Source organism: Jaminaea rosea, assembly GCF_003144245.1.
Source record: "Jaminaea rosea strain MCA 5214 unplaced genomic scaffold BDZ90scaffold_13, whole genome shotgun sequence".
Classification (NCBI taxonomy): domain Eukaryota; kingdom Fungi; phylum Basidiomycota; class Exobasidiomycetes; order Microstromatales; genus Jaminaea; species Jaminaea rosea.
Window position 1 is genome coordinate 219,994 of NW_020289987.1, and position 26,472 is coordinate 246,465.

The 26,472-nt window shown below is 59.1% G+C and overlaps 10 protein-coding genes across 10 annotated transcripts; 6 read left to right on the forward strand and 4 right to left on the reverse strand.

Annotated features, from left to right (window-relative positions):
- Nucleotides 1-146: 146 nt before the first annotated feature.
- BDZ90DRAFT_233780 (hypothetical protein) lies at nucleotides 147-921 on the forward strand. Its single transcript, XM_025506759.1, has 2 exons — nucleotides 147-259; nucleotides 380-921. Exons 1-2 carry the CDS (start codon nucleotides 213-215, stop codon nucleotides 567-569), a joined length of 237 nt encoding a protein of 78 aa, XP_025360383.1. The 5' UTR covers nucleotides 147-212; the 3' UTR covers nucleotides 570-921.
- BDZ90DRAFT_261975 (hypothetical protein) lies at nucleotides 914-2,245 on the reverse strand (the record flags this gene model as incomplete). Its single annotated transcript, XM_025508430.1, has 2 exons — nucleotides 914-1,884; nucleotides 1,951-2,245. 2 exons carry the CDS (start codon nucleotides 2,243-2,245, stop codon nucleotides 914-916), a joined length of 1,266 nt encoding a protein of 421 aa, XP_025360384.1.
- Nucleotides 2,246-5,564: 3,319 nt separating this feature from the next.
- On the forward strand, nucleotides 5,565-8,596 carry BDZ90DRAFT_62583 (hypothetical protein). Its single transcript, XM_025509731.1, has one exon. It carries the CDS (start codon nucleotides 5,687-5,689, stop codon nucleotides 8,279-8,281), a length of 2,595 nt encoding a protein of 864 aa, XP_025360385.1. The 5' UTR covers nucleotides 5,565-5,686; the 3' UTR covers nucleotides 8,282-8,596.
- Nucleotide 8,597: 1 nt separating this feature from the next.
- Nucleotides 8,598-10,928, forward strand: BDZ90DRAFT_62584 (hypothetical protein). Its single transcript, XM_025509732.1, has one exon. It carries the CDS (start codon nucleotides 8,846-8,848, stop codon nucleotides 10,733-10,735), a length of 1,890 nt encoding a protein of 629 aa, XP_025360386.1. The 5' UTR covers nucleotides 8,598-8,845; the 3' UTR covers nucleotides 10,736-10,928.
- Nucleotides 10,929-11,036: 108 nt separating this feature from the next.
- Nucleotides 11,037-13,385, forward strand: BDZ90DRAFT_261979 (hypothetical protein; the record flags this gene model as incomplete). Its single annotated transcript, XM_025508431.1, has 1 exon — nucleotides 11,037-13,385. The coding sequence occupies one exon, from the start codon at nucleotides 11,037-11,039 to the stop codon at nucleotides 13,383-13,385; it is 2,349 nt and encodes a 782-aa protein (XP_025360387.1).
- Nucleotides 13,386-13,495: 110 nt separating this feature from the next.
- On the forward strand, nucleotides 13,496-14,845 carry BDZ90DRAFT_62449 (putative 2-Nitropropane dioxygenase). Its single transcript, XM_025509730.1, has 3 exons — nucleotides 13,496-14,072; nucleotides 14,148-14,445; nucleotides 14,523-14,845. Exons 1-3 carry the CDS (start codon nucleotides 13,606-13,608, stop codon nucleotides 14,799-14,801), a joined length of 1,044 nt encoding a protein of 347 aa, XP_025360388.1. The 5' UTR covers nucleotides 13,496-13,605; the 3' UTR covers nucleotides 14,802-14,845.
- On the reverse strand, nucleotides 14,523-18,257 carry BDZ90DRAFT_233785 (hypothetical protein). Its single transcript, XM_025506760.1, has one exon. The coding sequence runs from the start codon at nucleotides 18,171-18,173 to the stop codon at nucleotides 14,889-14,891; it is 3,285 nt and encodes a 1,094-aa protein (XP_025360389.1). The 5' UTR covers nucleotides 18,174-18,257; the 3' UTR covers nucleotides 14,523-14,888.
- A 175-nt stretch (nucleotides 18,258-18,432) lies between these two features.
- On the reverse strand, nucleotides 18,433-22,283 carry BDZ90DRAFT_281172 (hypothetical protein). The gene is made up of 2 exons (XM_025509339.1): nucleotides 22,167-22,283; nucleotides 18,433-22,098 (listed from the first exon to the last, which is right to left on the reverse strand). The coding sequence occupies exons 1-2, from the start codon at nucleotides 22,228-22,230 to the stop codon at nucleotides 18,506-18,508; spliced, it is 3,657 nt and encodes a 1,218-aa protein (XP_025360390.1). The 5' UTR covers nucleotides 22,231-22,283; the 3' UTR covers nucleotides 18,433-18,505.
- A 142-nt stretch (nucleotides 22,284-22,425) lies between these two features.
- On the forward strand, nucleotides 22,426-24,385 carry BDZ90DRAFT_233787 (hypothetical protein). Its single transcript, XM_025506761.1, has one exon. It carries the CDS (start codon nucleotides 22,468-22,470, stop codon nucleotides 24,232-24,234), a length of 1,767 nt encoding a protein of 588 aa, XP_025360391.1. The 5' UTR covers nucleotides 22,426-22,467; the 3' UTR covers nucleotides 24,235-24,385.
- On the reverse strand, nucleotides 24,296-26,381 carry BDZ90DRAFT_233788 (hypothetical protein). The gene has a single exon (XM_025506762.1). The coding sequence runs from the start codon at nucleotides 26,029-26,031 to the stop codon at nucleotides 24,664-24,666; it is 1,368 nt and encodes a 455-aa protein (XP_025360392.1). The 5' UTR covers nucleotides 26,032-26,381; the 3' UTR covers nucleotides 24,296-24,663.
- Between the last annotated feature and the right edge of the window lie 91 nt (nucleotides 26,382-26,472).

Consider the following 26,472-nt stretch of genomic DNA (forward strand, 5'->3'; position numbering starts at 1 on the left):
TCTCTCGAGCTGCAGCAGCTGAGGGCTGTGAGAGAGCCCAGGGCAATTCTCCACAAGATGCGGCTTCGAGTCGAGGTCGAGGCGGCATCTTGTTCTGATCAAGGATATAAAGACGTGGTTTGTCGTGTGCCAATTTGCCTTCTTCACAACCACGTACAATAATCTCCACCTTTGCCACCCACAACTCAGCCTCTCTCTCACACCTAGTCACAATGGCCTGCGCATGCACCGAAGCTCCTAACAGCGCTGGCAACAGCTGGTGAGTCTTCAGATCAGGCGTGATGGTGCACCGAGGCAGGTGGACAAGGCTGCGAGAGGAGGCCGCCCAAGTCTATCGCTGGGCGCATCACTGACCCGTCGACCTCATCTCACCTCGCAGCAACTGTGCCACTCAATGCACTTGCGGCTCGACCTGCACTTGCGCTTCGTGCCCCAACAGCACCTCTGAGCCCCAGTCCGTCGACTCTGCTGGCCACACTAAGTGCAACTGCGGGGGTGATGTCACCAAGTGCAAGTGCGAGGAGGGCAAGTGCGCTTGTGGGAAGGGATGCGCGAAGAGCATTGTCTGAGGGAAAGCAAGAAAGAGATGTCGGAGCGTCGGAGGGGACAAAGTCACGATGAGCATACAAGGAGGATGGGTGCAGCGCGTGACGGCGCTGTTGTCAGTAGGGAGAAGCGACTCATATCAAGGCCAGAATGGGTTCCCTGTCGGACCGATGGCAGCGGAACAACGATTCTTCATGTGCAGACTCAGATCTGCCAATAATTAACATCAGCTTCCCACTTGCTTACCTGTTCCTGGCATGCTGCCCTGCTTGACCCGGCCGATTCATGGACAAGTACGACGTGGCAATCACGTCCTCCCTGGGCGTCGATAGAAGTACAAGTGGTATTGCCTCGACACCCCGTGCCCTCAGTCCGAGTCGCTCAGCACAATTGGGTTCTCCTCGTCATTTCTCTCCATCATGACAAAGTCATCGTCTTCGCCCTGGGGCTCTCCCTTGACAGCTACCTGTTTACTGCCTCTCGTGCTCCGGCTACTGGTATCACCAGCCTCGGCCTGTGTCGACAAAGGGCGCTTGCTCAGTGCGCTGCCTGCTGGGCGGATGAAAGAAGAGGTGGGAGAGGCGGACAGGGACTGACCTTCTTGAGCTCCTGGGCGAAGAGTGGCCGCCACGCGCGGGCCTGAAGTCGATGCCTCTTTGGATGCTGCCGCTGCTGCTGCCTCTGCCGCGGCTTGTTCAGCCTGCATTTCGGCCATGATGGCTTCCTCCTCTTCGAAGAGATCTTCCTGCCCCTCCTCCTGTTCCAGCGCACCCCGACTAGCGGACCTCGACATGATGCCATGATCCATCCTTGGGGACATTGGCGCTCTCTGCCTCGGCAGTGGGTCCTTCCCCAGCTTGGCTCTCAACTTATCAATCAACTTGCGCTCTGCATCTCCCTCCAGCTCCTTCGCCACGCCACCCCGGACAGTCGTGTTCTCTGGCGTCAAGAGGAGCAGACCTTTGACTACGTCGACATTTTTGAGGAGCAGCTTAGCGCCGAGGCCCGTATCAGCCATCGAGAGCGCATGGATGCGTTGATGCTCGAATCCCTTGATTGTATTGAACCCATCGCTGAGATCGAGCTGCAGCGTTGATCGAGGAAAGACTGTAGCCGGAAGACTGGCCGCCTCTTCTTGGGCATTAAATTGGGCCATGTGGTCTCCGGCATCCTTGTCGTCTTCTAAACCGCCGACTGCGGCTTGTGTTGAAGAGCTGGCAGCGGCGTTAGCAGAAGCCTGCGCTTGCTGGGCTAGAAGAGCCGCGCCTCCCAAGGTACGCCGAGCATCTCGTCTTGCTTCGAGGACTTCGAGTTGTGTGTGAGCCGAAACGCCGATGTCTGTGTGTACGGTAGGACCTATCAGCATCTGGTGCTGCTTCATCGCGAATCGTGGCGTCTACTGACCTAGCTTTCCCACGACTTGGAGCAAGATAGCGCCTCTTTGCCCGCTCGCCAGTTTGCCGCTCTTCCATGACGCGACGTCCTTGGGCAATGCTGCAACGCTTGCGATCTTTGCCAGGTCGGCATGGAGGAGCTGAGCGTTGACCGCTCTGATAAGTTGTGGGTCGGTAGGTGGAGAAGGCGCAGCTTGGATTGACTTGGTCGTTGCCTCAGCCAGCCAGCTGTCTTTGATGGCGAGCGTGGGATATGATCCTCGCAGCCAGTTGTGGACTGCCATGGGTACATTGTCTGAGGCCATCGCCGCTGATGTGCTGGCCTCAGCGCATGGCAGATTGATTGATGGTGGGAAAAGGTGTTGGATTCGTTCGCCCTTCTTCGGTCGTCGCGCCTCTTTGGCACACGTCGCGACTCGCATTGCCGCCAGTCCGCCTGCCTGCCAGTGCCTGGCTTGCCTTTGCTCGCTCGACTCGACTCGACTTGGCTCTGCCTCCACTCCCGCTCCGCCGCCTACAATCACGAGCCGCGGCTCCATTCGCTTGCCAGACTTCGAGAAGGGTCGAAGGTCGATCACCCATACCTTGGCTTCGTACCACCCACCAGAAGTGCAACCCTCATACCCACTGTGCCCACTTCACATCACAAGCCATGTCAGTCGCAGAGCTCAAGGCAAAGGGCAACGCTGAGTTCGCCGCAAAGCGATACGAGGCCGCCATCCAGCATTACACCGACGCAATTGCAGCCGTCCAGGGAGAGGCAGACGCTCCTCACGTCCTCTACTCGAATCGATCAGCTTGCCATGCAGGTCTCAAGGACTATGAAAAGGCACTAGAGGATGCAGAAAAGACCATCGAGCTCAATCCGAGCTTCGCAAAGGGATTTGGACGAAAAGGAGGCGCTCTTCATGGAGCACACCGCTTTGACGAGTCGATCAAGGCCTTTGAGGAGGGTTTGAAGATTGCGCCGACGGATGCTGGGCTCAAGAAGGGTCTTGAGGAGGTACAAAAAGCTCAGGAGTCGGTGAGTCGGCCGATTACGTCCGCGCATAGACAGTGCGGCATCCCCTTACTGACGCCCACCACTCTCGCTGGCAGGACGGTCCCGGAGGCTCCATGGGCAAGATGTTCCAAGACCCGCAGCTTTTCCAGAAGCTCTCAGCCAATCCAAAGACTGCCCCGCTCCTCGCCGATCAGTCCTTTGTAGCCAAGCTCAATGCCCTGCAGAAGAATCCGAACGATGTCATGGGCGCATTCCAGGACCCGTGAGTAGTACGGCGAGCGGCACCGGCTTAACGTGTCTCATTCTGACTCAATCATCACCTTGCTCCGTCCCTTTTCTTCCCAGTCGCATGATTCAGGTAATGGGCGTCCTGATGGGTATCGATCTCCAGGCATTCGAGCGAGACCAAGGATCCAATGACCTGCCCGAGAACCTCGAGTCGAAACGCGAGGAGATCGAGAAGCAGACGGGTGGCGCGAGCGGCAGCGGCAGCAGCGCAGCAGCGTCGTCGAGCAAGCCGGCTCCTACGCCTGCAGAGCCGCCCAAGCCAGCGCAGTCAAAGGAGGAGCCAAAGCCAGCGCCTGCGGCATCGGCCGACACCGAGATGAAGGATGCCGAGGACGATGAGGACGCACCCAAGCCTGTCGACAATTCCGGCAAAGCAGAGGCAGAGGCAGAGAAGGCAAAGGGCAACGCCCTCTACATGAAGCGTCAATTCGGCCCAGCCATTGAACACTATCGCAAGGCCTGGGAACTCCACAAGGACATCACTTACCTCAACAACCTGGGCGCCTGCCTCTTCGAGCAAGGCAACTACGACGAGTGCATCAAAACGTGCACAAAGGCAGTCGAGGAGGGTCGTGCGATGCGCGCCGACTACAAGATTGTGGCCAAGTCGTACGGACGTGTGGGGAGCGCCTATCAGAAGAAGGGTGACCTAGAGCAGGCAATCAAGCACTACGAGCGCTCCTTGACCGAGCATCGCACGCCCGAATTCCTCAACAAGCTTCGTGAGGCCGAGCGTGCGCTCAAGGAGCAGCAAAAGCAGGCCTACATTGACCCGGCCAAGTCAGAAGAGGAGCGAAACCGCGGCAACGACTTCTTCAAGGCTGGCAAGTTCGCCGAAGCGGTTGCAGCCTTCACCGAATCGATTAAGCGCAACCCATCCGAGCCCAAGGGCTACACCAACCGCGCCTCTGCCTACACGAAACTGACTGCCCTGCCTGAGGCGCTCAAGGATTGCGAAGAGGCGATCAAGATCGCTCCCACTTGGCCCAAGGCCTACATCCGCAAGGCTAATGTCCTTATGGGCATGAAGGAGCACACCAAAGCCCTCGAAGCCCTGGACAAGGCCACCTCCGTCGACGAGGGCGGCGCCAACGCACGCGAGATCCAGCAGACGTCCCAAAAGGTACAGCAGGCCCTCTACCAACAGCGAGCAGGGGAAACGGACGAGGAGACTCTTGCCCGTGCACAGAATGACCCAGAGGTGGCGAGGTTGCTTAGGGACCCGGGAATGCAGCAACTTCTGCAGAATGCACAGGAGAACCCGCAGGCATTGATGGACGCGATGAAGAATCCGGAGGTCAAGAGAAGCATTGACAAGTTGATTGCTGCGGGTATTATCAAGACACGTTGAGCGTGTGCAAGGGGAAGGCTGATGATTACAACGCGCGACGTTGCAATGCTATATGCGATTGACGACAAATGCCCCTGCCTGATAATCGATGTCACTAATAGCAAGCAATGACCGCAATATCAGCGTTTCACTGACAAGCAATGACCGCAATATCAGCGCACGGCGAACTCATCAGCGCAGTATTGAGCGCACTTCGGTGTGTTTTCTAACATGCGGCACAGTCGCAAGGAGGTGGTAATTGATAGCAACCAAGCGACGGAAGCTGAGCAAGGAATTGACGGCGAACAAAGCTCACTCATCAGAAGCGCCATCGGGCAGCTACGCGCCCGCATCGTCGCAGCGTCGCAGCAGCGCGGCCGGGCGTCAGGCCCAACGCTCTGGTCTACGACGGCGTTGCGGCCACTTGCATAGGCGAGGCGTTGCATCGTTGCAGCACTGTCGGTCGTGCCTTCTCCTGACTGCTCTCCCACTCACCGCGAGGCTCCTCATTTAGCCTTGGCCCGTAGCTCGTCGTTGGGCGAAGCGAGCAGATCAGGCGAAGGCGTCAGAGGGTCAGGTCCGCGCGGCTAGCGGTGACGTGAGCGAATGAAGGGGCAAGGCGGTCAAAGCTTGACATCGTTGTAGCCTCCCTCGAGATTAGATCGATGATGGCCTCGAGCAGCCTAGCACTTTGCCCTCCTATCTTCTTGCCACCTCTTTTGCCTGTCCCCGTATCATCGACCAACCACCGCTCGCTGCCAAGGGCGGAACTCGACATCCTCAGCTTCTCCTCCGCATTTGTTCCTTTGTCCGCCGTCATCCCCCGCCCTGGGTGCCGGCCGCGCCGTCGACCTTCCTTTGTTCGTCCCGTCCTCGTCATTTACGCGATTGGCCTGGCTGGTCAAACTGGCGCGGGGCAACGAGATTGCGAGCTTGAACGATAGTGGCTTGCCCAAGCCAGGGCAGAGTAAGAGATCACATCGAGATTGGTCAGAGTCACCCTTGTCCGAGCAAGTGTAGAAGGGGTGAGCCTTGTCTTCACACCTTCAACATCCACACGATACCAGCGTCTTCTCGCCCCCTTGGAGTCTCTGTCGCCGCGCAGGCACTCTATAACCAGCCATCATGATCGGACATCCATCACTTGCGCCACCTCTGCCCATCATCTCGCACAATGAAGCACATGACGCGGACCCTTACGGCTTTTACGATGCTCGCAGACACGCAAGCAGCATGGACGACGACACCTTGGAGATTCTCACCAATGGCCCGGCTGAGACCGACAACTTTCTTTCGCTCGATTTGGAGCCAGCTCGGCGAGGCCGAGCCTCTTACGAGTCAAACGCAGGTAGCAGCGCATCTCGTCGGAGCACCATGATGGCGCAGCAGCAGCAGCAGCAACACCTAGGCGATGATCTCCCGGGCGCCAAGGCCCGCAAGATCCTAGGCATCAAGGCAGGCCTCGACTTAGGCGATGACTTTGACGAAGACACCTGTACGAACCGCCGACGCAACTCCAGCGACACCCACAACGGCCGGAACAAAAAGCGGCTGAGCATCGCTTCTGCATTAGCTCGTAACCGCCCCGTTCGACCTTCAGTGCCACTGCCTAAAAGGAGCGCTGGCTTGAGCGGCAGTGGCAGTAGCGCCATCTCGGACGACGAGGGCTTTGGCAGCGGCAGGCAGAGCCACAACTGGGCTGCACTGCGAGGTTCCGCAAACTCTATCAGTCGACCAAGCTCACGCGAATCGAATCATAGCGCGACATCGTCCCTGACAAGCTTCTCGAAGCACTTGCGGCCTAGACACACGACGTCAGCCACCGACGACCATGTAGCTCAACAACGCGACGCGATGAGAATCTCGAGCCCTGTGGCTTCGCTACCTCTTAAGAGTCCACTGTCCCCTTTGCCTCCCCCATGCGACTGGGCTCCGCCTTCTAGTTGGCACTCGCAGAGTCCCTCCAATCGTAGTCAGTCATCCTTGACCTTGCCCACTACGCCATCTTTGCCGCCGCGGTCGTCAGCAGAGGGCTTCCTCTCCCGAGGCTCCATCGACGTCAACACACCCATGACACCCAGCAGCACCACCAGCACATTCGGCACCCCCAGCACGCCCGGCAGCAGCATGAAGAAGTCCTCTGCCCGATTTGATGCTTACCTCAAGCGACTCCGCGTGCCACGGGGCAGTCAATCCTCCGCCGCGACCAACGAAGGAGAAGACAGCCCGGCAAGCATCGTCAACCACCCAAGGACGCCCACGGGGCTCGCTTCTCCCTCGTCTGTCTCGTTGCGAGAGCTCATGCTGTGGGAGAAGAGTCTCGAGACTTCCCAAAGGAACGCACAATGGCAGTCGATGGTGGAGCATCGCCCTCGCACCCATCGCACCACTTCGTCATCAAATCTCTCGACGCTCTCCTCGGAGGCGGCGACGCGAGGGACGACCCTCGGCAGCAAAAGTGCTACGGCTTCTCTCTCGACGATTAGCTTGTTTGATGGCGAGCCGATGCACAATCATGGACCATCCTCAGCGTGGAATGACAGCAGTAGCGATGTGATGGTAGACATGAGAGCAAGCGGTGAAGAAGAGCGACTAGAGGCGCCATATCCGTTCTGCGCTACAATTCCCTACCCGCTGCACCCACAGCCACGGCATGAAGGTGACGAGGCAGTGGAATTCCTCGAGGGAGATGAAAGCGTGGACCAGCAGGGAGGCGAGGCTCTCGCGGAAGAGAGGCCGCCCCTCGTTACGGCCAAGTCGATGCCTGTTGGACTTGGTATCCATGACAACGGCAACCGAAAAGAGGAGTGCACACAGCACCCTTTCAAGTCTTGGGATTCGGCGATAACGCAACGCGGGAGAGGCCTGAGCGATGATGTGACTTTGTCAGGCAACGGCAGAGGTCTGTCAAAGGAGAAGAAAGAGACTTCTAGGACGACACCAGCGCTGCTCTTGTCGCCGACAAAGGGAGCGAGCTCTCGACGGAACTGGCCAGGCGGCTCCGCACGGGCGCTACCGCAGGCACCGCTACTTCATCATCATTTCCTGCCTTTGCCTGCCATCCCTGACCAGACAACAGCTGCATCTGTCGCCTCGGTACAGAAGCCTAGCGCCTTGACGCAGGTCCAGCAACAAAGACGGCATCCTTCCGACCATCAATGTGCTCGCAACCTCAGCATCGACTTTACCAGCGAAAGCGGTAGCGCCTCACTCTTCGATTCAGCAGCTGAGGCGCTACTCCTTGAGCTTGAGGACGAGATTCGGACAGCATCTGCCTCCGTACCCCAAGACAGCGATGGGAGCGGGGATGACGACCACCTCGGCGGCGAGTACGAGGACGAGTGGCTCGCAGCACAGCGTAGGCCGAGCGCGCTTGAGATGCAGGTGCAGTGGCCGAAGCGCCCCTCTATTACAATCAGTGACGTCGGAGTGAGGGGAGGTAGTAGCAACAAAGTGAATGCCTCGACCCTCGCTGCCTGGAAGTCCGCCTCCCCTTCGTCCTCAAGGTCGTCTGTAGCGGATACGGCGGCGACGACGACGACGACGACGGCGACTGCTACGACGGAGGATGGGCTGCTGATTATTCTGCCGCCCTCGTCGAGCTATACTGACGTAAAGGCAGTGGCGAGTGCGAGTGCTCGAGAAGTTGGTGAGGCAACACTGCATGGCCAGGAGAGGGTGCCTGCCCTAGACGAAGAGCAGGGGGCGACGTTTTGGTGAAGAGGAGGGGGCGGGCGGGAAGCGCAATTCTGTCAATGGTACCTGCTATCGTGCTGTCCTCTATACCTGTTTTCTGTATTTCTTCATACCCTACATCGTTGTCTCCCATCTGCAATGTAAACAAACGTCCTTTGCTTAAGATGCAAGTGATGATGAGGAGAGAGCGATATTGGCTCAAGGCCTGTGCGTTGTGACGACGGGGAGCCACGCTTGGAGCTGGACTCGGTTCGAGCGGCAAGCGGCAAGCGGCGGCAGGCGGCAGGCTGTGCGAGATGTGGATGGGCTCAGCTGGAGGAACCCCTTGTCGTCCGACCACTTGGCTCACCTCTTCATCCCAGCTTACTCAGACCTTGACAGCATACACAACGGCCTCGAGGAGGAGGCCGAGCTCCCAGCGAGCAACAGCATCATCATCATCGCACTCGAAACCACGGCTGCCTGCAGTATCTCTGGGTGCGACACTTACCATCCTTCCACGCCGCGAGTGGCAATCGTCAACACCTCATCACACGCCGCACCCATCGCCGCTCTTCTGTCAGCATACGAGACTTATTCCACACCACCATGGTTGCCCCATCACGATCCCTCCTCCTTGCTGCCCTCGTTGCACTCGCAGGGACGGCCCACTCTTCCCCGACGATCTCCATCGATTCGGTCCGCGAGCCCACTCTTCTGGATCGCCTAGGCTCTCTCCTCTCCCCTCTCCTGCCCTCGGGCGGCGGATCCAACAACTCACCAGACAATGGTAACGGCGCCGATCAAGGGCGTCGCAGCTGGGGCACCTCGGCGGCCTCGCTCATCTGGGGAGAAGGAAGCCTTGAAGTCGTGCGATCCCAAGCAGTCTACGCCACCCGACCTGCCGCCTTTGGGCCGCATGTTACCGTCGACGAAGGGCTGCGCGGCCACTTGGTACCCATTTCAGAGTACTGGAAGCCAAAGGACGTCAATTCGTCGCATCCTGCTGCGAAGCTCAAGCCCATCTTTGGATGCCCCGTTGAGGGTGGACCAGGGTGGAAGCCTCAACCCCCTTCCTCGCCCTCGCTGCGCGATCAGGATGACGAGGATTACTGGCTGTCGACTCTCGACGAGAATCCCGACGTACCTCGTCAAAGGGTCTTTGCTCCTCCCCCGCCACCATCATTGCGCGAAACTAAGCCATCGCCGCCTGCCTCGACGAGCAAACCTCCCAAAGATTGGATCGCCTTAGTCTCGCGCGGTGAATGCCCCTTCAGCAGCAAAGTACGCCTAGCCCAATCTCTCGGCGCCGTTGCTGTTGTTGTGGGCGACACGGCCCCCAAGCGCTCTCCCGCTCGCCCTTCACCACCTTGGGGTTGGGAGCCACCGACTATCGATGACGATGACGAATTCCCGCGGCTGATTACCATGTTCGCCGAGGGCGACACGAGCGATATCCGTGTCCCTTCGACCTTCGTCACGTGGCGTAGCTTCGAAGATTTAGGCCGCCAGTACGACGAAGTCGTGGCCGCGAGGCATAAGGCTGCCGAAGGAAGCGCGGATGCAGACGCCCCTGTCGGCTTGGAGATCATCTTGGGCAGGGACGATGCCCTCTTCGAGTGGCCGCTGCTCAACCTTGCCCTCCTGCTCCTTCTGCTTCCTTCCCTCATGACCTTCTCGACGGTCATTGTCCACCGCGTTCGGCTGATGCACAGGCGTAGAAAAGAGAGGGCACCCGAGCTCGTCGTCCTCAACTTGCCCTGCGCTACGTGGAGCAAGACGGGCCTCAAGTGGGAGCAGGGCAGCGGAGTTGGTGCTGCAGTGGGCGGGGCTGGCGAAAAGAAGTTGAGTAGGCGAGAGCAGCTGATGAGGAAGTTACGACGCGGAGCTGGCACACGATCAGGTTCTGAAGAGGCCACACCGCTCCTCGATGCATCGCATCGTCCCAGTGACCTGGAAGCCCAGCAAGACCAAACAGGGGCAAGCTCTTCGTCTGTCCCGATTGCCGAACGACGTGAGCAGCAGCAACAGCGCCTCTACTACAGTGCAGAGGAGTGTCCCATCTGCCTCTCCAACTTTGCAGAGGGGGAGCAGGTGCGCCTCCTCCCTTGCTCGCACTTGTTCCACAAGGCATGCGTGGACCCTTGGTTGATTACCATCAAGAAGTTCTGTCCGAGCTGCCGGAGGGATATTACTGTGCCCGTCCCCGAGGCGCCGAGGCCGGTGCCCGATGCTGAAGGACAGGCTGGTGCTGAGGCTGATGCCGGCGCAGCTGGGCAAGGGGCGGCGCCTGCAACGATTGTGGCTGAGGAGGTGCGCGAGGATGAGACGGCGCCTTCAGCCGTGACTCTTGCGGCTGTGGACGACGTAAACAACGAGGAGAGCGCCTCTGCTGGGCTAGAGTCGCAGATCGACGAGGCTACGCAGAGCGACGTTCGACTTGGTGAAGGCGAGGAGTCGGCGAAGCAGAGCAGCAGCGGCGGCGGCATTGGCCACTAGGCTGCAGCTTTGCCAATCTTCTCGTCTGCTCGTCTATTCCCACTCATTCTCATCTGCCTGTATCTTTGTCTCTCTACTCTCACATCCTTGTTGTAACACCGCTCCTCTTTCCCATGCCCACGCGAGCGAGCTTCCGTAGCCTCGGTCCGACCGTCGCTGAGCACGCTCAGTCGCGCGACTCAAGTCCGGCTTGCGGTTGTCTTCCTTAGTCTACCCTCGGTATACCACACCTCACAGCTCTGCATGATCGTCCAATGATCTCCAACGTCTGCAATCTTCTGAGTCTTGGTCGGACTCAGAGATGACCGATAGATCAGTCAAGGGCGGCAGCAGCAGTGGTGAGGATGGCACTGTTCAGGCCAGCTCCTCATCTGGCATTGCGCCTTTGCTCCCACCGACGCCCCCTGGGGTATCACCTCTCCGCCTCCTCATCATTCACATAGACCATGGTGGCCTGCTTCACCGGCTCACCCTCCCGCCGACTCGTCCATCCTCACTCAGCAGTGAAGAGCTCCGCACTCATATCGGGCAACGACTAAGCATTCCTCGGCACGAGTTCGACATCGAGTGGGTGGACGACGATAATAATCTGTCCTACATCATTGATGATGATAGTCTGCAGGAGGCCTTCGAATTCTTTATGCCCAGTCGGAGCGACGGGTGCTTGCAGGATGAAGTTGGTGCTGCAAAGGCAAGTGCTTGCTCTTCGTCCTCCTCATCGTCCTCAGTAGCATCGTCGACTGGCCCGCCGATCGAGCTTCAGCTGCGCATCAGGTTGTGCACTCGAATCTCGCTGAGCGACTCGAGTGGGCCGAGTGAGAGTGGCAAGAGTACGAGTTCGGCAAGTTCGACGAGTAGCTCTTGGTGGAACGTCAATAATGAGGAGGACAGCGCGTTCAACGATCTAAATCAAGCGAGCTCACAGGCGAGCGACGCTGGCGAAGGGGGCCAGACCTGGGAGCATGTTCGGCGAGGAGGTGCAAGAGGAGACGGGCGCTCGCCGAGCAAGACCTCGTCGTCGAGCGCCGCTAGTTCGTCAAGACTACCGCCTCTCAATGGCAGACAGAGGATGGCAGAGTACACCGGGCGCCACGACGACGAGTCGGACGAGGAGGAAGAAGGCACAGAGTACGCATACAGCCTCGAAGGAAGCAGCATAGCAGCGAGCCTGCTGCCCTCAAACAGCTCGTCGGCAACACATCTCGGAATACGCTGCATTGTTTGCGACGCAATGCCGATACAAGGGCCACGCTACCTCTGCCTTGTCTGCCCACACGGCATCTCCTTCTGTGGTCGCTGTGAGGATACTGGGAGAGCAATCCAGCACGGCCCCCACCTGGCGACGCACCCTCTCGTAAAGCTTGTCGTTGCAGGGTCCAATGGCGAAACCGGCCGTTCATCGCCATCGACAAACAACGAAGCAATTGCTTCTACCCTCGTCAAAGCAGCGCAACAGCTGAGCATTGGACGTGGGACGGGCCAAGTAGCGGCTGCCGCTGCTGCCTCATCGGCAGACTCGCAGTCCTCACTCGCGCTCCTTCCTTCAGCAACTCATTCGTCCTTACCTTTAGCGCATGATGTACTCTGCTCCTTCTGCTCAGAGCCGATTGTCGGGGCACGCTACTTGTGCGCCAATTGCCCTTTGGACCTCCCCACACCTGAAGACTCAGTGACGCCAACGGGCGCGGCGCCGGCGTCCTCGAACGGGTGCACAGAGGAAAGCTCCCTTCTATCGCAGTCGTCCCCAAGTTCTCCGCCGCCAGTTCTCATCCTCACTCCGCATGAAGGCTTCAACCTCTGCTCCTCGTGTGAGCAACACAGCCTGAGCGTGCACGACCCGGACCATTTCTTCATCCGGATCCCAAGCCTGGCCATTGCGCCTTCAGCGGATGGCCAAGGCAGCGTCACAGCTCGCAGTGCTCCGTTGCCACTTCGGCTCAATCCCTACTTGACGATCCAGCACCGCACTGAAGGATTGCTGCCTACCCTGTATCGGAGCGATGACTTGGGGTGGGAAGAGGCGAAGCGCGCGATGCTACAGGGAGGAGGCGATGCCGCGACGCCTGGGCAGCGCTGCGTGTTGCGCTCGTATGCCAACAATGCGGCAATGGCACTTGGTCGGCTTGCGCAGACTGCTGAGTCAAATGGTGGAAGCAGCGGCGAGGACGCCGAAGCTGCTCGTGCAAATCGAAATCGCCTGTTTGGGCGCTGGCGCTCTACGAGCTCGATCTCCAGCTCGGGCTCCAGCAGTACGTCGCCCGCCACTCCAACAGGCGGCCTGGCTCGGCCACGAAGCGTCTCCCCCTCTTTGGCCCTCCACCATGAATCTGCTTACGTCTCGTCGCTCATCCACCCAAATATATTCTGCGACGTCTGCTTCAACGTCGTTGAGGGCAGCTGGCTGCGATGCACTTCGTGCGTCTCGTCGTACGATGTATGCCAGGACTGCGCCAGGAGGGGCATTGCCTTCGAGCAGCACCACAGGTCGCATGCGTTTGCGGTCTTCAAGCGGTCGGTGGACTTAGATCTCTTCAGGAGCTTGGTGGATCATGCGGCTAGGCTTGAAATTGGTGCGGAGGCTGGGGATGGGGAGGCTGGTGGGGGAGAGAGCTGGCCGGGACAAGCTATGCTGCCCTTTCCACTTGTTTGAGTGTAGTTGATAGGACACCTTTCATTCTGTCACCGTGTACAATATCGCCAATTTCGAAGCAGGCTCTGATTGCACCGTAGCCACGGCCGACTCCCGGCCACGTGAGCCAGTCCGCCCGCCCACTGGTCCGGCATCCGGCTCTCGACGAGTTCGATGCGCCGGTGGTGGTTGCTGCATACATCCTGCCTTGGCTCCTCGTCGTCATTCACCTCACTCCAAAATGCCCCTCACCACAACCCTGACAGAGGCCCTCTCTCTGCGTGTCCCCGTAGTCCAAGGTGGCATGCAATGGGTCGGCGTGCCTCAACTAGTGGCCGCAGTGTGCAATGCCGGCGGTCTAGGCATCCTCACGGCCCTCACCCAGCCTTCACCCGACGCCCTGCGAAGTGCGATCAGAGAAACAAAGTCCCTCCTCCGACCTGAGGTCCTCAATCGATGCCAACGCTACAATCTACCCTTTGCCGTCAACATTACCCTCCTCCCCAGCATCAACCCGCCGGACTATGCGGGCTTTGCGCGGGCGGCCATCGAGGAGGGAGTTAGGATATTCGAGACTGCAGGCAACAACCCTGGGCCGCTGATCAAAGAATTGAAGAAGGAAGGAGCATATGTTCTCCACAAGTGCACGACTATCAAGCATGCGATCAGTAGTCAGAAGATGGGCGTTGATTGTCTGAGTATCGATGGGTGAGTGCGGGCAAAGGGGCATGCGAGCGCTTCACCGAGATCATTCGTTCACTGACTCTCTCCACCCACGTGTAGGTGGGAGTGCGCCGGTCATCCTGGTAATCAACCCCTCGGCGGACTCGTCCTGTTGGCTCGAGCATCAGAATCGCTCCATCTGCCTTACATCGCAAGCGGTGGTATCGCAAATGGCCAGGGCCTCGCCGCCGCTCTTTCCCTTGGAGCCTGTGGGGTCAACATGGGCACGAGGTTCTTGGCGACAAAAGAGGCCGTGATCCACGAGAATGTCAAAAACTGCATGGTGGGAGCCACTGAGCTTGACACCGTACATATCCTGACCAGCTTCAAGAATACAGCCAGGGTGTACAAGAACAAGGTGAGACGCGCATGAGCAGTCTATCTGCTCACGGCCATCTTCGAGCTCACCTATCCTCTCTCGTCTCGTCCGCACAGGTTGCTGAGGAAGTCGTCCGCCTCGAGTCTCAAGGGGCTGCCTTTCCAGAAGTTCAACCCCTCGTTTCCGGGCAAAGAGGACGTCGCGTCTACACGGAAGGGGACGTCGAAGCTGGCGTCTGGAGTGCCTCTCCCGTTCTGGGGCTCATTCACGACGTGCCGACATGCCAGGAGCTGCTTGATACCATGGAGAGAGATGCGGAGGAGAGGATCGAGAGAATGGCAGGATTGGTGGCACGGAAGAATGGGGCGGGCCAGAAGAGGGAGGCAAGACTGTAGACGGTGCGAAATCGAGGATGTGGCTACCATTACAGGGCTCAGAAGAGAGGCGTATGTATATCGACAGATAGAGCCGCTTGGGTATGATCAATTCTTTAGCTTGTCTCCCTTCGATTCCTTCATTCCCCCATCGTTCTTCTTCAACCCTTTGATAGGGGGCACGAGTGTCACCTCTTCCTTTTTTGGACCATCACCCTGCTGCCCCTTCTGGCCCTCCTCACTATCAAACACTTGCGTCAACACCAAGCTCACAAAGCTCTTGCTTCCCCAATAGCTCTGATGGGCCCCAAGCATCGCCGTCGTCTTGGTCAGCGTCGAGTCAAACCTGCTCACGACGTCAGAGACATAGCTGTAATCGAGGCAGCCATGCGAGTTGAGAGCACGAAAGCGTCGCTCTGCGCGTGCGTAGGAGTCGAGGAGGGTCGAGAGGGAGTGTGAGGCAGTACTCGATGAGGAGGCGCCGGCGGTAGTAGCGGCCGAGTCGCGTCTCGTGTCCTCGTGTGCGGCATCCTTTGCCAGCCGAAGCGGCAGTGACTCCTTAACGTCATGCCCGCTCTCGACGCGCACAGGCGTGACGATCCCTGATGGCAGTTCCGAAGGCGGGCCCGAGTTACTGTCGTGACTCTTCTTCGTCTTCTGGCCTTCCTCGTCTTTCTTGTCCCCGACTTTGTTCGCCATCCAGTCCTTGAGCTTGTCCTTGTTCCCGTCATCGACTCGTTCGTCGCGGGTCTCGCCCCACCTCAGGGGAGGTGAGGTGGATGAGGTAAGGCCGCCTTTGTCTTCGGAGTGCACATCGTCCTGCTGGCCCTCCTTCTGGTCATGCTCTCCCACAGCCGCCTTGCCCCACACGCTGGCGAAAGGCTTCTGCTTGTCAAAGAAGCTGCTGACTGACATACGTGGTGGCCCCTTGAGTGTGTCTAGTATAGCGGCTACAGCTCCAGGCAGCGGTGTGGGTCTGAGGTGCTTTGCGTACTCGCGGTCCACCGCTGCGGAGATGCGGTAGGCGACAGGGTCGCTTTCGTTGTAAATGTTGTAGAGATTGCCCCTGAGGGACATGCAGCCGTACTTTCCTCCCTCACCGTTGCCGCCGCTACCAGTAGCATCACCGCTGTTGCATTCTCCCTCGTTTGAGCAGTCGCTGCTCGCATCTTCGCCGATGCTGGTCTTAGCTGGCGTGGTGCGGCGTGCGATGAGTTGACCCCCACCCAAGAGGAGGAAGAGGCCTAATGGCGAGCCAACAAGGAAAAGGTGCGTCGTATCGAAGAGCAGCCGCTCCTTCTGTGCCTTTGCCACCTCATCGTTCGACATCTCATCCAGCCGGGGTACATGCGTCGGCTGCTGGCTCAGTATATCCGCTGCCAAGACGGACCCCAGCGAGTGGCCAATGATGCTCACCTGCCCGCCCTTCTCCAGCCATCCAGGGTTGCGTCGCACCCAGAGCCTGTAGCACCTGTTCAGCTCTGCGATGACGGCCTTGATGAACTTGGCCTTGTAGATTGGGCTCAGGTAAAAGGGCACATCGAGAATGACCTTGCTCACCACGTTCCGAACGAGCGGCATCGTTGCCTGATTGGTCACGTCCTCCAATCCAAAGTGATTATCGTTGCCTTCAGACCTGTGCTCGAAGTCTATGCCTCTCCGCCAGCAGACTGGCAGAAATTGAGCACGACGTCCACGAGCGAGACGGCGTATGCCCGAGTCCTGACATCGCTCCTTGGAGACAGAGCGGAGCTTTGCACAGTCATGCGTGAAGTCGATGGACTCGAAATCGTCGCGCAGGCCTTGGCCTATACCGTGAATCACCAGGACGAGGTGGACGGGGTCGTCTGCGAGGTCGTCCATCCCTTTGGAGTCTTGCTCGGGCTGCGTTGAGGCTGCACCTTCGTCTTCGTCGTTGTCGTCGTCGGGTTCCTGCTCACTGTCATCACCGTCACCACCTTCATCGTCGTCATCGTTGTCCTTATCCTTTGACGCCCTCTTCTTCGCCTCGCTGTCTGGCTCAACAGCCTTCTCCGTACTCCTCTGCTTCCCTTTTCTTCTTGTCTCCTCACGCGCATCACCATCGCTATACCCAAAGGCTCGAAGAACGGCGTATCCAGGTCGCATCCAAGCGTCACTGGACGGCCAGAGCTTAGCAGCGAAGCCCTCATTCTCTGCTTTGCTCTCTTGACCTTTCCCCGTGCTCGAGGCTTCCTGAGAGCCATACCCTCCACCGCCAGCCTTAGGCTTATGTTCATCAGGCTGAGCTGCCCCCGCTCTCCCCGTAGGTCGGACCTTCTCATTCACCTTCTCCTCCCGGTCTTTGTCGCCCTCGGAGCGCCAAGGCATATCCGGCAAATCAAAGAGGTTCCGACTCCACAGGTCTTTTCCCTCTTCGCTCAGCGTTCGCCTCTCCACCTCGTCGAAGCCGCGTAGCACTGTAAATCCTCCTACGAGGGAGACGATCCTTCCTCGTAGATCTTGCGTGAAGACTTGACCCTCTACAGGAGAGGTGAAGCATACGCGTCCCTTCCCCGAGGAAGTGCCTTTGCTGCGGATCTCGATGAAGCGAGTCTTGGCCTCTTCCTTGTCGCCCTTCTTCTGATGGTCATCCTCATCCTCCGCCGGCAACTTCCACGCCTCTGTCTCCTTCCAAGCCCCCTCAAGGTCCGTAGCAAATCCGCTCTCCCAGCTCACAGGCGAGTAAGAGCCACGCATTTCCGACCAGTAGAACCAAGTACTCCTCACGACCTTGAGCAGCACCCCCTTGAAGAAGGCAGGGTAGAGGTGCATCTCCACCAGGTCTACATCAAAGAGACTGTCCTCCAGTACAGGGACAATCGCTCGGCGAGCGGACTCGGGTTCGTCTGGATCCAAGATCTCCTCTACCATGGGCGGCGAGTCGGGGTCGTGATGTCGCTCCAAGTGCTCGGCGTCGTCTTCGCCGTCAGCATCGCTGCGTTGCTTGAGCTGATCTTTCTTTTCGTCGACTTCTTGAGAGGTCGAGTTAAGTCCAGGAACCCAAGAGGTGAGCTTGTCAGTCCAGCTTGGCTCCTCAGCATCTCGATGAGCTCGTTCGTTGGCGTCAGTAGGCTGTTCTCTTTCGCCTTCTTCATCATGAACCTCCTTCTGGTTTCCTTCCCTCCTCTTCTTCTCCTTCTTCTCCTTCTGCCTCCTTTCTGACTCCTGCTTCCACCATCTTTCGCCCCCCAAATCTTGGAAGCGCCCTTCTAGTCGCTCATCATCTGGAGCAGGGAAGGCAACCCAGTCGCCTCCCCCGTCGCGGGCGTAGAACCAGCGAGCTCGTGGAGGGGTTTGCGCTGAATTGTAAGAGGATGAGGTAGATGGCTCCTTCCCACCATCAGTGGACTTCTCGTTCTTCTCGTGGGCCATAGATGACGGAAGGTAGAAGGTGGGGATCCGCACCAGTTGGGGATGAATGCTCGATTTGAGTAGATGGTGAAGAGGCAGATAACAGAGAAGCAAGCCACGAGCAGGCCCTTCAATTTGCACTCCACCTCCGCCTCAGTTCATTTTGGCCCCACTCCCGCCTCGGCGACTCAAGCATCTGTGAGACGGTGGTGTGAAAATCTCCGTACAGCACCGCAGGCCGAAATCTCCGCCTCATTTTCTTCACGGCCCGAATCGACCTGCAACTCTTTGACGATGATGACTTGAGAGAGAAGGGCGACAATACAATTACAGGATCGTGCTGCGTAGCCACTCTATGATGCATCCCCCTTCGCGACGTAGTACAGCACCAGGTCAAGCTGATCCCTCTTCAGCCCGCATTCGCCCAGCGCCTTCTGCAGCTTCTCACCCACGACCTCTTCCCCTTCCTCTCCCTTGACGCCTCCATCGCCACGCACCGCAGCCACCAGCACCTTGACACTTTCTTGCCTCAATGCCACATTCCCCCTATCATTCAATGCGGACATTACCCAGCTCGAGGCGCGTGGCAGCTCGTCTTCCAGGATGACGGAGCTGGGCAGACGGGAGTAGAGGTGAGTCAGGGTGTTGAGGATGAGCAGGCGTGCATTTCCTTGGCCGCCATCTTCGAAGGCCGCCTGCCCTTCCGAGCGGAGTAAGCCCAGTCCTACGGCCGGCACCGTTCGGGTCGCCCAGGCTTCAAGCACTGCCTTCGCGGCGGCCGTATTCGCGCTGCTTGGCCCACCTGGCCCGCCCAGCTCGAACAGCCCAATCTTCACCAGCCTCCCTTCCAGTCCGAGTGCAGGGAAAAGGGGGAACTGATTCTCCACCAAGCGATGCAGCAGCACTTGCGCTGCCGCATTGCTCGACTCGTTGCTGGGAGGTGAGGTGAACCAGGTCTCGCAAGCAGAGAAGAGGAGCTCGAAGAGATGGCCTTCACGCCAGGCTTCGGTTTGCTGCTTTTCAAGTGCGGAGAGGCCATTGCTGTCGGAGCCGTCATCGTCTTGCGAGTCGTTGACCTCGTCTTGAAGTCGCTCCTTCCCTCCCGCTCTCCCTATGCCCGCCCGTGAGCCGAGGGACATGCCGAGACCTCCTTTCCCCTCACTTTCTCCATCCCCTTGGCCTGCAGACTCAGCTGCTACGACTTTGAAGTTACTACTGAGCTTCGCGAGCTGCCTAAAGGTCTTCACATCAGCACGACGCTGCTTCACCTCCTCCACCCAAGCAAGCGAGTCGGGCTTGCTCTTCAAAGGTGAGGCGGCCCTGCCTTCATCGGACAGGGAGAGGCGTGCGGCTCGGTTGAGAAACCAGCCTTGTCCCTTCGATGCAGCGTTGGTGGACGGCGTCTTGGGCGACGTCACGGTGGCTGCAGTGGCAGAGGCGGCGGCAGACTTGTCCTGCAAAGCCCCGATCACGTCCATTGGCTGTTGGCGAGCGGCTGGACTGGCTACCATCGAAGCGGGGCGGGGGAGTCGACTGCTCGCCGTCCGAGGGGTGGAGTCGTTGTTGCCTCGCGCAAAGATGCTCTCTCTAGTTCCTTGAAAAGACGAAGGAAGGGAGCCGTTACTCCTCGGTGCTTGCTTTTGCGCAATTTCGGTGCGGGCTCCGCTCCGACCGGTCAGAGGAGTTGCCATCGGAGCCATCAGGTCCATGGTAATACTCGCATCCACATCTGCGCTCTCATCCTCCCCGCCGTCCTCGTTCATGCCTCGTCTGCTTCTACCCGAGCTTGCGCCGCCGCCAAGCTGGACTGTATCATCGTCATCTCCGGCGTCATCGCGTGTCCAGAATCTCGATGTGCCCACTCCGCCGTCTGCTCGAGTTCCTCCGCTGTCCCTTGTGCTACTACTACTTTGTGCTTGACGGGTCATTCGCTGCGGTGAGGTCTCAGTCGGGGTGGCTTCCCCATCGTCGTCGTCGCTGTGCCTCGTACTATTCCCAGCACTCTCAAAAGAGGCGTCCCCTCGCTTCTCTTCCGCCTCGTCTCCGGCCTTTTGCGTCTCATCTCCTTCCTCCGGAGCAGCAGCAGCAGCAGCAGCAGCCTCTTCCTCCTCCTCAGCCCTTTTGGCTTCAGCCTCCTGCCTGCGCATCTCAGCCATCCTGGCTGCCGCAGCCCGCTTAGCAGCTACAATTGCGCTGCTCGGCCCAGGACCACCGGTGGCACCGCCAGCACCGGGCTTGCGTGAGGGGACGAATTTGCTGGAAGGAGCGGCAGCTGCAGTGGCTGGTGAAGTTAGTTGACTTGAGGGCGCTGCACCTTGGGCGGCAGCTGCCTTCTGCGGGGACGCCGCGCTCCTGGAGGCCTGGCTAGCAGCATATGCAGCGTCGGCCGCGCCCATCCCCGCCACGACCTGCTTCCTAACACCAGCCTCTAATCTCTCCAGCATAGCCTCTCCCTCTCTCTTCCAGATGCGCCTGAAGGTGTAGAACGCCTCGCGTGCATTAGCCCTCACATCCTTGTTCTGGTCCGTAAGCCCCTTTGCCAAGAGCGTACTCATCACATTGACCCCGTCATGGGACTCGAGCGCTCCCGGTGAGCACACACTTCTATTTTCGGGGTGGGCTGCGACGCTCAGCAGGGTACCCAGATGCTCCACCATGGCCACTCTAGTGTGAACAGTCTTGTCCGCCATGCCGGCCGCGAGCCAGCCCATTACCTTCGAACGATAAGGGACATGCCGGAGCATGGCACCCGCAGCAGTCTGGGAGGCGGTTGCTACAATGCGCTTCGTAAAACCGGCCATGCGGAGCAGTCCGGGAAGGAGGATGTCGACGGCTGATTCGGGCATGGCAGTGGGAACATGGGATGTCTCGGCCATTTCTGCAACGAGGGCTATGCCGTGCAGGGCGAGGGTGGTTCGCAAGCTGCTGATGGCTTTCAGGATCCCTTCGGCCAAAATGCGCGTCTCGTGCCCGAATGCCTCTGCGAGGGCTTGGCTCGGTTGGGACTTGAGTATGCCACGCAACTTGGCTATACTGGATTCGCGTTTAGCCCAGTTGTGTTCGGTCTCTTTGCCGTCGAAGAAGGGGAGAATGGAGGCCACGGTGCGCTCCAGGTCGCCACGGGATGCTAGATAGACGGGTGAGGCGGTCGCGGCTGGGATTGATGCGGCGGTGCTAGTTGAGGCGGGCACAGCAGTCTTACTCGATGTTGTGGGCTGTTCCGGGTGCGACAGAGGCGAAGCGTCGGCTTGCCCACCAATGACGTCTCTGAGGATCCCCTCAGCTAGCGGCTTTCTCACGCCTTTGGCCTCCATCTCCCTCTTGAGATCCGCCTTAGCTGCCGCGCTGGCCGACAGGAAGAGTGCAACCAGCGTAGCCCGGGACGCCTCCCTGCAAGCGGAATCAGCGTCGCCGAGCAAGTCAACGAGAGTAGGAAGGAAAGGCTTGATAGGGAACTTGGTGCTATAACTTCTCAGGGAGGCGAGAAGGCGACATGACTGCTCGCGGATCTTTGGAGATTTGGCACCCAGACCATTTTCTGTGATGAGGGACTCGAAGGTGCCAAGCGGCGTGTCTGACGAGGATGTGCGGCTAGAGGCGAGACCAGGAGGAGTAACGACAAGGGCGACCTTGCCCAGCTCGACGAGGCCTTTAAGCGCTGAGTCTCTGATACGCTCCCTTGCATCGCCTGCCCTCTCGAGTGAGGCCGGTGTGAGGTGAATGATGGCTGTCTGGACATGGCGCGAGCCATCGTGAGAGGTATCGAGGAGGCGCGCTACCAGAGGCACGAGGGCGAGGGCGGGGGAGAAGAGGTGCAAGTTGGAGCTCTTGAGGCAGGTCTTGAGTGGTTGGATAAAGACGGCTACATCGGATGATGACGTCGTGGCGCTGGTCTCTTGCAGTTGGTTGTGAATGCTAGAAAGGGCAGCCGTCTTTGCATCGACATCTGATGAGCGGGCGAGGTGAGCCAGGGGATTTCGGAGCGGCCTACGAGATGCATAGCATGACACTCACCTTGGGCTGCATTGAGCTCATCAGCCAATCTGTGCCACTCTTGCAGTCTATCCTCATCGTCCATGTTGCAGAGAGGCGGCAAACGGGCAGGTTTGGATGCGAAAGCAAACAGTGAGTGGAGCAGAGCGAGCGCCTCGAGGGGCGTCGCATCTTCGTCTTGATCGGCCTGGCGAGTGTTGATGTCGCCGCCGGGCGGACTGGCAGGTGGGCCTCTTTGGACGCGACTTCAGTCCGCCTTCTGGTTGGTTGCATCGTGCCATCCATCTCCTCTTTTGGCATCCATTGGGATAGTCGAGGCAGCATGGTCCGAGTGCGAGATCCTGCTCGCCTCTTCAGTGGGCAGCCTCCGTTACTCGACGGCAGGTACAAGCGCGTAGAAGCCTTTCATCCTTCCAAACCAGGAGGCAGACAGAGGACTTCCAACGAAGACGACGACGAAGATGATGACGACGATGATGACGAAGAGCAAGACAATGATAGAGGCGCTGACGGCATCAATAAGCGAACCAATCCATCATCTCAAGGCCAAGATGAAGAAGGTGGCTCCTCCTCATCCTCTGACGAATGGGAGTATGAAGACCTCCCACCCCAACTTGTCCTCATGGACCTATCCGTCCCCACATCCTCTTCCTCCTCTGCCAATGCCAACACTACTCTCGCATCCACTGAGCAATCCCGCAAGATTCTCTCTTCCTCCTCTCGAGCTGCATGGAGCGTCGCATCCCTACATACCGCTCGTCCTCTCCTCAAGGTGGGCAACATCAACTTCCTCGGCGAGTGGCAGGAGCTCGTGGGCACAGGGCTGGTTCTAGAGGATACGAGGGACGCCACGCGACGCTTCCCCTTCCAGCGCCATCCGCAGCCATTGAGACCAGAAGTCGGGGGAAGTATGACGCAACAGGTCGTCAGATTCAGGCAGGCAGTCAATGTCGAGGCGAGGGAGAGGGAGAGAGAGCAAAGGGTTGGCAGGACAAAGGCCATGATTCAGGCAGAGCTCAGGGCTGCCGAGCAGGCCGCTGCTGCCAACTCTGCCGAAGTAGCAGGGGCTACAAGACAGGTCCGATTTGCAGACCAAGAAATGGAATCAGAGGAAGGAGGTGGCCCTGTCAATGCTACAGCGGCTACTGGAGCTCAAGGAGGAGGCGAAAGTCACGTTGATGTAGACGACACGGCAGACACCACTACCGACCCTGCACAACAAGGAGCGACAGCCACTCGCGGAACAGGTCGAGGACGAGGAAGACCGCGTGGCCGACCGGCCAAGACCATCGCCCAAAGAGTGCAGTCAGCCATCGAGAAATCGCTCCGGGTTACGCAAGACCCAGGTGAAGACAACGATCAGAGGACCCCAGCAGCATCGGCAGCACCAGCCGGAGCAAGCGCCTCAGCCGGTCCATCCGGTTCTGCCACTGCCCCCATTGCCGCAACGGACAATACGAACACCGCCGCTCGAGCCCCCAGCCGCAAAGTGATCAAGATGCTCAAGCGTGAGGCAGAATATCGCGAGAAGAGGCAGAAGGAGAGGGAGCAGCAGGCTAGGGAGAAGCCCGCGGGGCATGGGCTACAAGACGATGACATTGACCCCGATCAAGAGTCACAAGACGACCTGTTCGCCCTTGGGGAGATGTGTCCCGACGCTGGAGTGCAAAAAATGGAGCAAGACATTAGAGCGAGGAAGCGGGAACTGCGAAGGAGGAAGGCGGGACTGCGTCCTGGGACCAACACCAGCACCGAGGATGCGCGACAGGCGGTCGCACAGGATGAGGCAGCAGAGGGGGACTACGGGGATGAGAACGAAGATTGGGAGGACGAAGAGGACGACGAGCCTCGGACGCCGAAGAGGAAGCCGGGTAGACCAAAGGGTAGCAAGAACAAGCCCAAGCCAGCAGATAGGTTGCCCATCGATGACGATGCGAGACAGCAGAGTGCAGGGACAGCGGCAGGAGATGAGGCGCCCGCTGGCGTGGAGGGAATGAGCAGTGCACAAGGTGGGGAGGGAGACGGCGCTGATGCCGGCCAGACGGGACAAGAGGGCGAGCCTCGCAGCGAGGACATGGATACCAGTTGATCAACCCACAGTCCTTCCCGGAAACGAGGCGTCTTGACGCCCTCAACTACATCTCAGTCTTTGACACAATATTCACAAGGGTGCGGAGTTACCCCTCATCAATGTAAAATTACAGATAAAAAGAAAAAGTCACGAGCGGAGCAAAAGGACAAGAAGTTTGAGTCCGTACAGCGTTGAGAGTCGGGCTCAGAACACACAGCGTTGAGAGTGTGTGCGCAGGAGTTGATGCTACGCGCGCGGTATTGACGAGGGGGCCTTTCTCGAGTTAAGAACGACGAAGCCGAGTACGGAGCCTTGCAGTTGTGTTGTTGATGATGTGTGTGTGTATGCTGAGAGTATGATAGGGGATGAGAGGGCTCACGAGCGTTGAGAGTGAGCCGACCCGGGAGGTTCGTGGTGATGATAAGGTGACGCTGGTACCACGAACGCCTAAGCGCTCATCTTCATCTTCTTGCCGGCCGCACCGCCGAAGACGGCCTGGAGGGCACGGTCAAGGTCCTCCATGAGGTCCTCGACGTCCTCGAGACCGACTGACAGGCGGATGAGGTCGTGGCCGATGCCGAGCTGGAGGCGCTCAGCCTCGGGGACCATCCAGTGGGTCATCGTCGAGGGCTGCTCAATGAGTGACTCGACACCACCGAGGGAGAGGGCGAGGGTGATGACCTCGAGCCTCTTGAGGAGGGCCGCTCCAGGCTCCTTGTCCGTCGCATCGCAGTTCAGGCGGAAGGAGAGCATACCCGAGTACTCGATGCCGTCCTGAGCGATGTTGCGGGGCTGCTGGGCCTGCATGGCCTTGGGGCTGATCTGCTTAGCAACGAGGTCGAAGGACGGGTGCTCGGGCAGACCAGGGTAGATGACGTCCTTGATGTAGGGGTGAGCCTGCATCCACTTTGCCAGCTTGAGGGCATTGCGGCCGTGCTCCCTCATGCGGACACCGAGAGTCTTGATACCGCGCATGGCGAGCCAGCAGTCAAAGGGCGAAGGGACGGCACCAAGAGCAGCCTGGTGGAGGCGGAGGTGAGTGGCCAAGTCGTCGGACGACGTGACTGCGGCGCCCATGAGGACATCGGAGTGGCCGTTGAGGTACTTGGTGAGGGAGTGCATGACGACGTCGGCGCCCAAGGAGAGGGGGTTCTGGAACCAAGGAGAGGCGAAGGTCGAGTCAACGACGACGACGATGCTGGGGTCGATGCGCTTGGCGACACGGGAGACGAGGGCAATGTCGACCAGGCTGAGGTCCGGGTTGGTGGGCGTCTCGAGCCAGACGAGCTTCGTCTGACCCTTGCCGATGGCCTCCTCGAGGCGCTGGGCGACGACGTTCTCGTCCTTGTGGCTCAGGTCGACAAAGGTGGTGCCGATCTCGTTGGTCTTGTTGATGATCTGCGTGAAGATCTTGTGGGTACCACCGTACACGCTCGAGACGGAGACGATGTGTCCACCGCGGGGCACCATGTTGACCAGGGCAGTGGTGACGGCAGTTCCCGAGGAGAAGCAGATGGCCGTCTTTGCTCCTTCGAGGGCGGCGAGGTTTGCCTCGAGAGAGTTACGGTTCGGGTTGCCGAAGCGGGTGTACGTGTGGCCGCCAGCGACACCGACCTCCTCCTGCTGGAAGGCGGTAGCGAGGCAGATGCTGGGGACAATGGCACCAGTAGGGGCCTCAGGCTCGGTGTTGTGGGTAGCGAGCGTGTCGAAGCGCAGCGCGTTGTGGGTGTTGGGCTCGGCCATGGTAGCGCCGTTGGAGGGAGCTTCGCCAGCCGTGATGGTAGCGCCTGCAGTACCGTTGATAGAGGGAGCCATTGCAGCGATGATGTGTGTGGTGGTGATAAGGTGGGGATGGGCCTCTGTTGGAGAGAGCTAAGGTCGACGATGCGCGCTGCGTGGGGGTTGAACTCAATACAAGCGGCACCGAGGAGCAATCGGGTAGCTGGTAGCTAGGTAGGAGCGATGAGCTGGGTCGGAGGATTGGTGAGGAGAGAAGGAAACAAGGAAAGGGCAAAGGGTATTTTACGGTCCTTTATCCTATCGCTCACCGGGTGTCACCAGGCTTTTACCCGGCACCATTGACCAATTGAACTCGCCCGCGTCGCAGCAAATTGTTCCTCGCCGCCGTGTCCGTGTCCTCCGTATCCGCTCTTCTGCACCCTCAGCCACCAGCCACCCGTCCGTTCGCCTAACCGACCCGCTCCTGAGCACTTGGCCACGGCGCCGCCGCCGCCGCGCCGACCGAGAAGCTACCGA